Source organism: Aspergillus thermomutatus, assembly GCF_002237265.1.
Source record: "Aspergillus thermomutatus strain HMR AF 39 chromosome Unknown NODE_85, whole genome shotgun sequence".
In the NCBI taxonomy this organism is placed as follows: Eukaryota; Fungi; Ascomycota; class Eurotiomycetes; order Eurotiales; family Aspergillaceae; genus Aspergillus; species Aspergillus thermomutatus.
Genome location: NW_020798134.1, coordinates 1 through 15,468, shown reverse-complemented (window position 1 = coordinate 15,468; position 15,468 = coordinate 1). Strand labels below are relative to the sequence as shown.

The 15,468-nt window shown below is 48.4% G+C and overlaps 3 protein-coding genes across 3 annotated transcripts; 1 reads left to right on the top strand and 2 right to left on the bottom strand.

Annotated features, from left to right (window-relative positions):
* Positions 1–869: 869 nt before the first annotated feature.
* On the bottom strand, positions 870–1,394 carry CDV56_102270 (uncharacterized protein; the record flags this gene model as incomplete). The annotated part of the gene is made up of 1 exon (XM_026755889.1): positions 870–1,394. The coding sequence occupies one exon, from the start codon at positions 1,392–1,394 to the stop codon at positions 870–872; it is 525 nt and encodes a 174-aa protein (XP_026614744.1).
* Positions 1,395–8,984: 7,590 nt separating this feature from the next.
* CDV56_100995 (uncharacterized protein) lies at positions 8,985–10,237 on the bottom strand (the record flags this gene model as incomplete). Its single annotated transcript, XM_026754614.1, has 5 exons — positions 8,985–9,159; positions 9,230–9,254; positions 9,317–9,350; positions 9,422–9,696; positions 9,793–10,237. The coding sequence occupies 5 exons, from the start codon at positions 10,235–10,237 to the stop codon at positions 8,985–8,987; spliced, it is 954 nt and encodes a 317-aa protein (XP_026614743.1).
* Positions 10,238–10,340: 103 nt separating this feature from the next.
* On the top strand, positions 10,341–13,941 carry CDV56_100433 (uncharacterized protein; the record flags this gene model as incomplete). Its single annotated transcript, XM_026754052.1, has 3 exons — positions 10,341–10,383; positions 10,512–11,177; positions 11,237–13,941. The coding sequence occupies 3 exons, from the start codon at positions 10,341–10,343 to the stop codon at positions 13,939–13,941; spliced, it is 3,414 nt and encodes a 1,137-aa protein (XP_026614742.1).
* Between the last annotated feature and the right edge of the window lie 1,527 nt (positions 13,942–15,468).

The window sequence follows — 15,468 nt, the reverse complement described above, 5'->3', positions numbered from 1 at the left end:
GGGCAGCAGTTATGCCACTAACCACTAACCCCATATCTGCCCGCAATCAAGTTCATTACTTAGGCAGGTGTTGTTCCTTCGAACCGCGAATCCGTCAGTCATTTGTAGAGATAGAGTGTGAGACAGTCAGAGAAAACTGAAAACAAGTCATAGATGAGAAAAAATGTAATAAAGGCAGTTAAAGAACCAGGGAAGGCTGCATCACGGTCTCCAGATCCAGCCGCTTTTTCCTTAAGGGCGAAGGGCTTACAAGAACTACCCAATGAAAGAAGATTAGGCAGTTTCATCACTGAGACCAGGTCAAATCAGCTCAATCAGTTTCCGCGGGGTGGGTGATCATGGAGGATCTCGGCGGCTAGAAAGCCAATGACTTCTATCTGGTATCCATGCACTTAAGCCAATTGGTACATGCCAAGCAGCTTTGTTGGTAGCAGATTCAGGGTTTTTTTAAAGAGATGGCAATCAACTGTGATACTAATCTATGAAATCCATTGCTGCCACTGTAAACCATAATGATTTATCACTGGAGTCTTGAGCTGAACGACAGAGACACACGGCAGCCTCCTGGCTCGTCTTGAAATTTCTCTGCTGAAGCAAAACCGCAAATGTACCTGTTTTATATATTGTGACTGGGACAGTCTTATGTTTTCTGTTGTCACGACTTTTGCATCGTCAATAGATATAATGAGCTGATAATGATACGATATTAGATTTTACCGTTGTCTCTATGTTACCTGGTATCGAGGACCATGCGCCATGATCAAGAAACACCTAGCATTACATCTACACAAGCGACGAAGTTGAAACGAAGAACACAGTGTGCTTCGAAGAGGCAATCCATCCCATGACAAATTGTGTTTTCTATATTTCTAAAGTGACAGCTTGCCCCCGAATTGTGACCCGTCCCAGGTGTCGCCGGACCGTGGAAAAGTGCGACAGCGACGGCCTCGTTTGATTGACTTTGATGCCCGGAAAAGGATCATCAACAAGACCGCGAACAAAAGTAGACTGCCCATAGATGTCTCGTTGCCAAGCTGTAAAACCTTTCTGGCAGTAGCAATGACGCTATCTTCGCTTGCGAGGGCATCTGCCGAGGCTTTTGAGGACACAAAATAACCGTGCGATGTGGGCCTGTCCTTTACATAATGTTGTCCATGGCGCAACTCGTCACTTCCGCCTAACACATCGTCCTCCGTCTGATGTTCGCTTGAAGATTTATCGTTGTGAGGTTCCGCCGAACTTGGTGCATACTGTGGTCGCTCCCCGGGCAGGTAGCTCTGATCTTGCTCATGCTGCCATCGTTCATAGTCGGTTTCCGGTCGCTCGCGCTTCTGTGTGTTGCCGGATAGGGTTCGTTGTGTGGGTGTGTCTGACATGACCTTGCGTGGAGCCATTCAGCGGCAAGAAGAGAGAGAGTTTGTAGATCAATACAGGCAGAATCTCAAGAGTCGTTCGCCAACATGGTAGGTCAGAAGCTCAGAACATGCCTTGTGGGAAGGGTTTAAGCTTCTCAGAGCATGGGGAACTGTGATTGATTATAGATTGCGTTAAATGATCGTTTGTTCCTCGATTATTGTTTCCATATGATGTGAAGGATGTACTTTGGGGATATCCATGTGCCGGTTTATCCTTCGAGTCAGTGATAGCTAGGATGGCATACTAGTTTTATTTCACAGTTGATAGAGTCGGCCAATCTCAGCAGCTCATCATGTATTTACGGTACCTTCATTTTCCTAACTCGGATTAAAGCTCTTGCTTGGAAGCAACTGACAGGGTACAGCACACTAAATCAGCGCTCTTGGCATCCTTGGCCTTGGGTAGTGACTCCTGCGATTGAACCAAACAGCAGGGGTGTGTTTGCGTGGGGGACTGATTTGGAATAAAGAGTCGGGTCTATCCGTCAAGCACGGTTTGATCCATGAACGAACCTCAGGGTAACTCCGAGTCTCATATATCCACAAGTGGACTCGTCATGCCCTAGATTGATATCGGTCATAAGGGCAGAGACGATAATACCTCAGAGCCGATATGATATATTCGTCCTCTATGCCCTTTTTGCTCTCTTCCTTTTGGGACTTCGTGCAGCCGCTGACATTTCCATTGAGCAACGTCTGATGCAGCTATCGGCTGGGTTGGCGAATGGCGACCCATCGCCTGCGCGCCACACGCAGGGTTCACAATGAAACCAACACTTACTCGATATTTTACTCGAGATGCCACTCATGTAATGCTAAGATTCCACGGCCCGCCCCTGATGACTGACCAGGTAACTCTAAGCCAGACACCCTCTGATACCCGAGGCGAGCCGAGACTGGACTTGCCAGCCTGTGGCGTATCTCCTAACCTTACGGTATGGGACGTCACAGAAGAATGGATCAGCAACGCCATTGTACGGGCTTCAAGTCTCTCAACAAGATGGGTGCAAATGGGATGATTACCCTCATGAACTAGGAAATAGATTAAACAAGCACCGGGCCACCGAACTACCAACACATCCATCACCTTGAACTTTCAGGCTTTCTTCGTTGATCATACGGCGCAGAATGCATGTTATCTGAAGTCGGATGATTCTATTCATAATATCATGGGTGGCAATGAGGTCAATGGGACTTATATTGCAGCTTTCACAATATCATAAAGAGGAGACTTACAAAAAGCTGTTGGATCCGACAATGGGGGAAGGAGGCAAGGCACCCTATAGTATAGATTCTGCTACCACGCCTTTATGTAATGACGATGCAGCGGTGCCTCATTTATAAGATGAAACTAAGACTAGATAAAGAGCGATGCATATACATACATAATAATTATTATAACTGCTTTTCTTTTCCCATTCGAAATTGCGGCTGTGCCTCCCCCCCTCTCTACTTCATAGTAGGTAGTTTCCTTTCCTGCTGTCAGCTTTGACTGGTTGCTGACTACTGAGCTAGCTTGGCTAATTTTGTCCCTGCTTCTTTACTTCTAGTGAATTCATACAGATTACAGGACAAAAACAGTGCATTCTATGTCTAGGTATACTGTGTGTCATGTATGTACTTGGATTACCCAGATGATGATGAGATTACGCCTCAGTGAAACAAATCCAATGGCATAAAATGCCTCACTCGCGACCAATTGGAGTTCCATCCTCGACTTTCCAGTCTGCGCCCTGTTGCACAAGACTGTGGAAAGAACACCGCTGGAAGCACCGTCATTCGTGGATGTGCGGTTTAATCTGCACTCAGTTTCAGCAACTGCCATTTGGGGGTAATGTTCAATTGAGCCTTTCTCCCTCGACCCAAACTGCACTGGCAAATTTTGTATCTTTAATACCTGAGAGTACTGTTGTTTTAGTCTACAGGGTTCAGCTCAGCTCCCCGGGCGCTAAGACTTCCCACTCCGCAAGACAGGAAAAGCCACAGACCACACCTTCAACTACAAATTCGCAAAAGAGTCTATAGTAGATCCAGGAATCCACCACATCTCTTGTTGTCGAGGGTGAGAACCCAATACTCTCTCCACTCGCCCACCACTGCACTAACTAACTAGTCTTTCAGACGTGGACAGATTTTCAAAGAAAGCCGATGGCCTCAGCACAACCAGAGAAATTCTCTAGACCGGAAACCGACTACGAACGATGGCTTCGCGAACAAGATGAGCACTACAAGCCAGGCGATCGGCCAATATATGGACCAGGCATGCAAGGTATCGATGGCCCCGTTGAGAATGGGAAAGGCAAATCACCCCCGGAAATTCAAGAACAGATCATGTTCCACCCACCAAACTCCAGGCTTATTGGCCTCAAAAGCTACTCGATGATATGCAGCATTATTCTGTCGGTCTTGCTCACTATAATCATCATAAAGTCAGCCAAAGTATTTCGAAAACGGCGCCACCGAGAGGGTGATATTCCACTGTCTGGGAAAGCTTGGGACAAATGAAGAACAACGCGTGATTCAGACGGTAGTTATATTAAGACATTTCTTAATGCACTGAGCGATGGGGACTTGGATTTGTCTGCTAGGCATTTATGATGCTGTCGCTGTGCCTGTTTTCTCTCTAGAAAATAGGATCAATACAGTAGATACCGACGACAGCTTTTTGTAAATGAAGCTGCTGAGAACGTGCTCCTTCCCCGGCGGGGATTTGCCTGTCAGAGCAGCCGTTGGATGTTGACCCACGGACACTCACATTGGACTTCCCCAATAGTACATTAATGGTACTCCGCGATACTGATAATAAATTTGTCTTTAGGCAGCTGGCAAGACTTGGTCATATGAAATTGAGGGGGACAGCCTTCTCCGCATGTAACTTCTCCTCAATTGGATAGTTTTGCATCTTCTGGATGTCTATTCCTTTCAATGATAATGTGGCTCGTCCACCCTCAATCGAATTTGAGCCCTGGACTAGTTATTACCCCTCAATATGCCTATTTGTTGGGACGGAGGTCTGTGTTACGATTTTTGAAACTGTTACTGTTCGTTGCTGAAGCCGCAGTAACACTCATTCTGGAACAAGAAATACCGTCAATATCCCAGTCGATCGCCATTCATCCCAACACGCCGACCAATGTCCATGACAGCCCACCAAGCTCTATAATCGCCTAGCCTAGAATGGTGATACATCCATGGTACCAGCACTTGACAGCCTCGCGACCAGCGTACTTTTACTACCTCTACCATCTTCTCGCCCTTTCACAAACGCAGATAGCTGTTTAGAAATTTAGCATTTTCTGGCGCTTAAGACTACTGTTACGCCAGATCAATTTAGTTCATGGACAACCATTATATAGAGTCATTAGCAATCAAAATTTCGAAGTACATACATACATCTACTGTAAGTGGTTTTCTCTTCATTAACAACGGAAGAAAAGACAAATTAGTATTCAAATCAGTCTTCACTACCTTACGAGGAACAGCAAATCCCTCGATTCTGAGCCTCTCATGGCAATGGTGGAACCTGGTCTGCTGAGCTGAAATTACGGGGATTGTGGGGAGTCAGGCCAAAGTAACAAGACTTATTATAATAGCTAATCTCATTATTTGTAAGGAAAATGAATTCAGACAAGGAAAAAAAAACTCATAATATTGAGGCTTGTGTTGGCGAGTTTTTACTGTATGTTGTGAATACTGTTGTTTTAGGCGCGGCCCTAATTCAGGAGTATTTAGGGGGACCCACCGCGCTAACAACAGACTTCCCGGTAAACACTGCTAGCGCCAGCTCTAATGGATGGCCTGTTCCTTAAAATTATTTTTAGTAGTTAAAGTACTCCAACAAAGTCAATCTGTTCTAGCAAAGATCCCTGGACCTCTGCTATCTTGCGATTTGGGGGGAGTTCAAGAAGGTATATTACATATTACCTGTATTTATGCACCCTTACTGACAAGCTACAATACTTATCCCACAGTATACATCAGGAGACGAGTAAGTCATGAATTTCTATGTGACACCTGACTCCCAAGACTGACTTTGAAACGCACAGAGTTCAGCCAAGACTCAATCACTCTCAGCCCCAGCTGTCAACAATTATATAGCAATCTTGGCACGCGCAACCTTCTGCTACACTAAGCAGTGCTGAATGTGCCGGAACGGCCGGATGTAACCCCCTTGTCTTTTATGATATTAAGAATTCTATGGACTAGATCTGCATTGGAAAACCACCTTCCACCCTTGGATCTGTCCTATGCATGTCTCATAAACTAGTCAGCGAAAGGCCCATTTTTGGCTTTTGAGCTACCTAAGAGGGCTATCACAATGGAGGACATGTGCCTTTGCCACTGAGTATGGGCTAGGAGTTTGGGGCGGGATAACCCTGCATGGCAGGCTTGGTTGGCGTAGATCAACAAGCATCACTGGGGGTATTTCAAGATGAGTAAGTGATTTAATGAAACCAAGAATTGATTCATACAATACTATGAGGCTGATGGATCAAGATCATTTTGTATAATTGCCTAGGCCCTTGGCTGTCCTACTACTTTATGTAAATTAAGGAATCATCTGATTTACTTCCACCAGCTTCTCTGTACTCAACACACTGTTGTAACTAACAGAAAAAAAAGACCATCATCCGCCACGCGTCTCTATTTGCTGAAAGCAAATTACGTGTTGTAGGCTGTAGTATGCTCATGAATTGCCTCGAACTTGGTTGTCTGATTTCAAAGTATCCTTTATGATTAGAACGGCTTTTGCCTGCAAAGTAAGCCTAGGGCTTCATGTAAAGACTTAGGTTTTCCAGGAATGTATTCATTGAAGAGTTTGTGTTGGAAATTAATCAGGTGATTCCATAATTTGCATAAAGTGGTGTCCGGAGTAAAAAGAGTTGTGTCCCTGTCAGTTCCCGCCTGAGGGTCTAGGCGGCGGCATTACCCTAGTGCCTTCACTATGCTTACTGAGGCACTTTCCCTGATCAGCGGCTTCCCACGCCACGTCTATCTGATCTCCGAGTACCTGCGGGGTCTTCTCGGTCGAATCAGAGGCGCAGAACAGTGGTTGGGGCCATGTCATGCATGCTATGACATGACTCGTGGCATGTATCAGTATTTTGCGATCGATCTGCAATATGTCATATGCCACTCATGCAGATCAAAAAGCTATGCTGTGTCTAATTGTGGTTGCTTGGACGCCTTATGATGTATATACTACTATTCTGAAACTACTGTATTAAATTCATAAAATATGTAAATTGAACAGTTATATGATTGTTAAATCTATGAATAGAATCAGTTAGAATGGATTTCTAGGATGATGCAGGAAGCTGCCCGGCTCCTCTATTACTAGGCTTGACTGTTGGTGGAAAACTGTGGTTCATGGAATGACGCTTCAAAAGCAGACTGCATCCTGTGAGTGAGGTAATCCACATATCAGAAGAGATGGACCTGAACCAAACCAACAGATGTAATACCAGAGAAGTCAGGTCCAGGAAAAAAACTGCATAAGAATGAGTCCATGTAGGCAATACAATTAGTGAATGTTTCCTTTTGTTGTCCCTATTACTTTCCTGTGTTGAGACCTCTGGTCTAAAGTAAGCTTACTCAGATTCATGCACTTACCTAGTGTAGCAACTGTTGGTTCTCAAACCAGTGAAGTGCAGTATGCTAGATTAGCCCAGGCTGTTGATTCTATCACAAGAACTCTCCGCATCTTAGTTTTCTCTGTATCTGTGCTTTTGCAGACCAGAGCATGACAGCCAGGCAGGGGTGCTATACAGCTTTTTCAGGAGAAGGAGCAACATAATTTCGTAACGCAGTTTCGGCCGACCAACCTTCGCTCATAACCTGTAGTTAACCCTTAGGTAATTAGACTAGGAAGATGACTTGACCTTTGCTTCGAAGAAGTATAAATACATCAATGTCTCCTCCAGAAACTCAGTACTCTTGGATATCAAGCCTTCCTAAACAATCAACTTCAATTAAGACAGACACCTCGTTTCAATATACAACAGCTCTTTCACAATGAAGGTTACAGCTCTCCTCTGCACTCTTATGGCTGCCGCCGCCGTAAGTGCTTCAACAATCCCTCGAGGGGAATTCGAGGTTCAGGACACCTGCGGCTCTGGCTATGGTGGTGACCAAAGGCGTACGAACAGTCCTTGTAATTCTTCGAACGGAGATAGGCATTTCTGCGGTTGCGACAGGACCGGTGTGGTATGTTAACATGTCCCGATTGGAACACCAGACCATCTTTGCTAATGTTTATTCCTGAGAAAAGGTCGAGTGCCGAGGTGGTAAGTGGACAGAGATTCGAGACTGTGGTAGGGGCACATGCCACGGTGGCAACGATGGTGGAGCCGTGTGCTAGAACGATGACAGTCAGGCTGGAATGGTATTTTGACCAATCTCCCGCCGGAACTGTTGGGCCAGCATCACTGATATGTTCTCGCGGTGTATAGATCCAGTGTGAAAATGGGGGATTGCGAGGGAGATATCGTTGGAAAGATTCAACATCAACCAACTTGCTGGCTTTTTCTTGAAATTCAGATCTATACTAAGTTAACCAATGTGTTACTTATCATTCATTAAATTTCAAATAGTTTACAAGTCCTTACACTTCTGTTAAGCTAGCTACTTGACAGTTTTGAGCACTACTAAGCTTTGGTTGAGTGACCATCCGCTCTGTGATTATATATTTCATATGCCAATTGTGTGCAACCATCCTGTGAAGGTTTGTCAGTTACTTTACACACTAGGTGATTGAATCATTAGCAGAAGAGAATAAAAGAAAATTCCAGATGCAAGTCATAGTAACTTGTACACATGGAATATGATTATGTCATATATACATGCTCTGCCCCGGTGGACCTCCAAGCTTTTCTGATTGAAGATCAATCTCCTCCTTCAGTTCGAGGGAATTCTGGGTTTGCTGCTGTGACATCGCCTCCGCGGTTCCAACACTGGTCACCACAGGACCTGATTAGCTGGTGTCAAGATACCCACTTGAGTCCCCTCAAAACTGAAGAGTCAGTTGAACAACGTCCCATACTGCTTTTTCCTCAAAGCGATGTCGCAGCCCCATTTTGTTCTTCCGTCCCCTGAGCAGACTCCCACCTTGACATGGGAGTAATACTGGCTCATTGACTCTTTCCCTCCTCACTCCGTCCATTTCAAGCCACACCGTCAAATAAAGTGTACTACGGTGGATTACTAGACTACTATAGGCAAGTCTGACTTTAATTAACATATATCAATTGAGTGCTCTGGCTCATCTCCATGCAATGGGTCTGTAAGAACTAAGTCTGTCTGCCATTACGATGCAAGCAAAGACAGACGTAGGAGGTCCAAAAGACAATAATTAATATTCTGTACCGCGGAACTGATGATGATCTTAATAAATGAGAAGCTGAGATTATGTTATGACACTAGGGGGTGTCGCTATATCCTCGCCCTATATATCACTTCACCTTGATTTACTATGTTACTATAACTGGTTGCGGGTCATGGTAACTAGTCAGGATCTTTAGGCACACAGGTAATGCTTAGGTAGCGGTAATACTACCTATACTATATAAATCACTCCTTCCTAAAAGCCATCCAATGGACGGTCGGGCCGTAGGGCTCCCGGGAGCCATCCGATGAACGGATGGATTCGGCGGGGCGGATTGCGTCCCCCTTCGCTGGGCCCGCCGCGGGATCCCGCTGATCCGCCGCAAATCCGCCCCGAACCGGCAGTCGGCCTCGGGCGGATCTGCGGATTGGATTGTGCATGTCTATTGTCTATGATGGATTGCTCAAACAGGATATCATTTCATACCTACATAGGCAGCCGTCGATTGAGAATACCTAACATGAAGAGGGAATAGCTGCAGCTGAATACAAGCCAAGTGTTGATCAGCCACCTTTACCAGAACACACGACCAGGGTAGAGTCCTCTCCTAGCTACAGCGTACAGCGTCCAACTCCAGCTCCATACACACTCTCCTCCATACTTATAATTTTTAAACACCAACGCAAACATAGTACCCCAGCCACAAATTAGTGCAAGCCGCGTCAACCTGCGTATTCCACGCGCGGAACTGCGCAAAGGTGATCCCCGCATCTGTATAGATAGACCGGCAGCTCTCACCACTCTTAATCAGGTGGAAGGTCTTGCAGTTGTCGACAATGCCGGGCATTTGAGGTGTCGGACCGGAGGGCTCGTCAGTTGGTTTGGGGGCTTGCGATGTGGTTGTTGCGCCGGGGACGTGCACGCAGACGTAGTAGTCTAGCCAGAGGTTTGTGCAGTCTATACCAGAGGGGTGGGTGTCAGTTTGATTTTGATTTGATCTGACGGGATGGTCCTGCAAAGTAAAGGAAGGGAAAAGGAAAGGGGGGAAAGTACCATCGTTAATCTCAGTATTCCAGCTCTTGAATTGGGCTACGCTGATACCGTGCTTTGCAGCAATGGTGTCGCACTGGTCGCCGGAGGAGACCTTGTAGAAACCGTCACAGTTGTCTGCGATCCCGGGCATGGTGGGGGAGTTGCTGGGCGCGGTCTTGGTGGTGGTGGTTGACGTTGTTGTTGTGAGTGTGGTACTGGTGCTCGTGGGATCATCAGTGACGGTGCTGATCACGCAGTATGACTGGCTAGTGTCGAGATTAGGGCAGCTGATGCCAGGGTTCAGCTGCTGGAGAGTGTCGACTGATAGCCCCCAGCTGCTTGCGAAGCTTGAGCATGTAGCGCCCGCGTCGGCAGTCGTGGAAAAGTCGCACTCCACGGCGCGGCGGGACAGGGCCGCGGCCATTCCTGGGACGAGGCCCGCGGTGAGAAGGAGTGTCAAGTACATTCTTTGGACTTGGACCTGGACTTGACTCTGTAGAAGAAGGGCGTCAGTGAGGGTTTGCTGCTAAGCAACTTAATCGAGGGTCACATACGTAGTAAAGAGTAGAATGAATGAGGGAATGATTGGCAACAACTACGGCCTGTACAGAGGTTTATATAGCAACCTGAGGCCCTAACAGTTCCTACTCGACAGTGGCTATCCTCTGGCCTGCTTGCAAGGGTACCTACTACCCACCCACTTAGCGTGCTGTAGTTCATTTACTTCTTGACTGCTTTAGGAACAAGCAGTGACTTTTGTTCGAAACTGAAGCCCAAGCAGCACGTTTGCTGCTCTGAGGGAGACCTTCCTGATTTCAGCCCCAAGCCTAATGAGGATGGCTCATGCTACACATACCAGGTCAAGGAGGATGATAACTGTGACAACCTTGCTGCTGAGTACAGTCTGACCAGGGATGCCCTTGAAGACTTCAACAAGAATACCTGGGGCTGGAACGGCTGTCAGCTTCTGTACAAGGACACGATCATGTGCTTGAGCAAAGGGACTCCGCCTTTCCCTGCCCCAATTGCCAACGCAGTTTGCGGTCCCCAGAAGCCAGGGTCTCAGCCGCCAACTGATGGCTCGGATATCGCTGAGATGAACCCCTGTCCGTTGAACGCATGCTGCAATATCTGGGGGCAGTGTGGTATCACCAAGGACTTTTGCGTCGACACCAACACCGGTGCTCCTGGAACCGCTGAGCCGGGCACCTACGGGTGTATTTCCAACTGCGGGATGGATGTTGTCAAGGGCGACGGAACGGGTGCTATCAAGATTGCCTACTACGAAGGATACTGCTTGAGCAGAGAGTGTCTCTTCCAAGATGCCTCCCAGATCGACACCTCGGCGTATACACACGTCCACTTTGGCTTTGGCACGTTGACCGCTGACTATGATGTTGAGACTGGTGATGTGCTGTCCTCATACCAATTTGGCGAATTCAAGCGCATTTCTGGCACGAAGAAGATCTTGTCGTTTGGTGGGTGGGACTCTCGACGTCGGCTGATACTTATCAGATTTTCCGCAACGGTGTTAAGCCTGCGAACCGGCTTACCATGGCGACGAAGATTGCCAACTTCATCAAGGAGAATGACCTGGATGGCGTCGATATTGACTGGGAGTATCCTGGTGCGCCTGATCTTCCGGACTTTGATCCCGGTACGGAGGAAGACGGGCCCAATTACCTTGCATTCCTTGTTGTTCTCAAGAACCTCTTGCCTGGCAAGTCTATCTCGATTGCCGCCCCTGCCTCGTACTGGTACTTGAAGCAGTTTCCTATCGAGAAAATCAGCAAGATTGTGGATTACATCGTCTACATGACCTATGATCTCCATGGCCAGTGGGATGCGCACAACAGCAATGCCCAAGAGGGATGTGACACCGGCAACTGCCTGCGCAGCCAGGTCAACCTGACAGAGACCAAGCAGTCGTTGGCGATGATCACCAAAGCCGGTGTTCCCGGGAAGAAGGTCGTTGTCGGGGTGACTAGCTACGGGCGATCCTTCAAGATGGCCGAGGCAGGATGCTGGGGCCCCGACTGCGTGTACACTGGTGACCGATTGAACTCGAACGCGAAGAAGGGAAAGTGCACCGGTACCGCTGGGTACATTGCTGACGCTGAGATTGCCGAGATCCTGAACGAGCCAGACCGAGTCGTCAAGCACTTTGTCGACTCCAGCAGCAACAGTGACGTTCTTGTCTATGATGACACGGAATGGGTGGGCTACATGAGCGCCTCAACCAAGAAGACACGCACAGCGCTCTACTCCGCCTGGGGTCTGGGAGGTACCTCCGACTGGGCCAGTGATTTGCAGAAATACCACGATGTGCCTGCGCCGGCGAAGAGCTGGGGCATGTTCAAGCAACTCGCCCTCGCCGGGGACGACCCCAAGGCAGACCACACGCGGAACGGTAACTGGACGGAGATGGATTGCACGCACGAGATGATTGTCGACTCAACGTACCACCTGGGGTCTGAACGGTGGAGCACTCTGAACGCGGACGCCGCATGGGCGGACGTGGTCAGAATCTGGCAAGACACCGACCAGCCGAGAGCCGGGATCTCGTTCATGCAGTCGGTCTCAACTACCCTGCATATGGGAGCTGAGGCCAACTGCGGCTCACTGACGGCGGACAGCTGTGTCACGAAGGACTGCCCCGCTGGTGCGAATGGTGATACCTCTGGACCCGCGGCGCAGCTGATCTGGAACTCGCTGGTGAAAATCCACATGCTACACAAGGACTACCACGACACTCTGTTCGAGGTCGCCGCGCTTACCAGCACCGCTCTCAAGGATCTGGAGAACAAGTTTGCGCCCATCCCGCCGGAGGAGGACAATACCTGGCTCTTGCTGCTTATTGACCTGCTCACCCTTGGAGCCCTCGGGACTGCCGGGCCTTTCTTCAACACGGCCCTCAGGAAGCTGCCTTATTTCCTCGAGAAAGGAATCACCGTTGACAACATCAAGGATACCAGCATGACCCTCATCGGACAGGGTACAACCATTGCCAAGGACGTGCTACCAAGCAAAGACGCCCCATGGACGCCGGAGGCACAGGATGAATTCTCAAACTATATGGGGCAGGTCGTTTGGGGCTGGGCCAATGTCACCACTATTGCCCTCAAGGAAATATTCAACGGAAGCGAGCACTCGCTTCAGATCCTCGGGGACACCATGTCCGGCGGGAAGCTCATCGAGGGTGCATTCGAGCAACAACCCCCCGAGGAAGATGAGGATACCGATAAGAACGAACTGCGCGCCAACATCCAAAAGTGCTTCTTCGGCTACTCCATCCCCGCCCTCTGGCAGGTCTCCAAGACATACGCCTTCATCATTGACGCAGGACACGGCTGTGACGAGGGCAAGCAACTCACCGACTACCTCAAAGACGACACCATGGACGCCACAGGCGCCTGCGTCGATGGGCAACAGTACTACCTCGTCTACCCGGACGGCGACGCCGTGGAATGCCACTGCGAGTTCTACGACGGCGGCCCCTGCCAGCGCGTCTGCGTCGACAACAAATTCTCCGTGCCCCCCGGCCTCGACTCCCTCGGCAACGGCAACTTCGGTGGCATCACAAAGGACGACCTCGTCAAGGGCTCTGTCCGGACGTGGAAGCAAAACGGCAAGGAAAACAGCGGCGGCTTCGCGGACCCGACGAACAAAGGCACAATCGATAACCTGATGGATGTGGACGTCACGACTCCCGGGTTCATGCGTATCCCGGTTTTCTCGCCCGAGCGCGCCTTTCAATCCTGGGATACCGCCGAGGCCGGGTCGAGCCAGTTCTACCCCTGCGATATCCCCCCGGGCAAGGACGAATGCGGGGACTCGTCGTTTGAGAACCAGACCAGTGATGGCTCGCCTAGTGTCGAGGACTGCCAGCAAATCATTAAGAACATCGAGGGCGACGCGGGCACGGACTGGACGACGCAGGTTGTTGGCAAGAATCAGCGCGAGATTGCCTCGCACGGGTCTTGTGCGTTTGGGGTTGAGGCGACCAAGGTTGATGGCAATGTGAACTTTGTCGTCGGCGGGCAGGATGTCATTGACATTATCAATGAGGCCATTAGGCGGTTTGGTGGGGGTGGCAGGGTTGGTGCGAAGGGGAACATGGATTGTAATGGAAATGTCAAGAGTCAGCCGGTGTTGTGGGGGATCTACTAGACATTTTCATTTAACTACTTTGTACCTATCATTAGTTTCCTCTGAATCAATTGATATACCCAAAATAGCTAAACCCTGTGATGCTTTCATAGATCGATAGCCCTAGACGATTAGGTTACAATGAACGGTACACGACAATGCTTGCTGTGCTTGCCGACGCATCTCCCTGCATACCCAGAAGTAGGAGACAGCCGCCCAGTTGATAATAAAAGCAAAGAGAACACCAAGTGATAATCCAAAGGCATAGTGGAATTGCAGCGTCCAGATTACGGACGATACACACCCCAGATAAACGCAAATCCCAAAAAACCACCAGACTGTCAGTAGAGGAGCATGCGTCTAAAAGCCTTGGATGACTGATAGCGCAGATTGTAACGTCTGCGAAATTCGCGGTCCTGTAGACCATCAACGGCAATGAAATCCTCCGCGGCGTAATAGATGAACGGACGTAACGCCGTCCCTTTAGCCTGAGAGTCGATACGGATCGGCGTCGGAAACGGGATGAAAGTAGTAAGCATCAGGATGGCCAGAAATCCCAGAAGAAAGCTTGGAGAATAGAGAAATAGCATAGGCATCTCCTGGTTACTACTAACAACAAAAGGAACCAGTGCGCAGATCAGAGAGACGCCATAGACCCATGAAGTCGCGTCGAGCTCCCATCGGGACCGTGATAGAAGCGGGGCGCAATCATCGGAGTGAAGGAGAAGGCGACAAACGCGCGCGATCAGTATATATAGCTCTCCAACACCAAATGAAATGATAGTATAGCCCAGAATATGTTTGTCAAGTTCTGGCTTGCCCAATGGACAACCATTCATGGTGCAGTCCTTCTCCCATTGGGATCTGTGGGCATTATACCAGACATAGTAGATGATGCATGGGACCACAAGGTCAAAGAGTATGATGACTGGGAGACCAAATGTAATGGGATGTTTTGCAAGCTTAGGCCTCTTTTGCATAAGCTTCTCAGACCTTGCACACTCTTGGCACGGCACAGGTGCTGATTGCTCTGATCATGACATGATTTAAGTCAGTATTGCTAGTTATATTAATAAGAGTCTCTTCAACTAGTAGTATACGCCAAGGCAGTCCAGACAGAGGGAAGTGAGTCTGAGTGGTCCAATTTTACCTAAATTAGTTTGATGCAGATGCCGATTTTGTTCTACCATCATATGAAATAGCTTCAATTCCTTATTGATATTTGTTACTTGTCTGGTTTTCATGTACTTTGGGAATGGGACACACATGTCTGATGGATGACCTTTTTGAGTCACCTGATTGGTTTATGGGATACTTCAGATGACATTTGCTCCGTCTCTCTTCATTATTCTCATGATTTATTATGTTTTTATTGTAGTTGTCGCTGGATTTATAGTGGAAGTTGTGTTTTTATCACCTGAGTGTGTGTGTGTGTGTGTGTATATTTTACGGCCGTGGCTCGTGACTTGCACGTTTTCCACTATCCCTGATCAGGGCAAAGGCCGCCAGGGGGTGAGCCCTGGGTGTCTCTAACTATTGCTAGTTCTA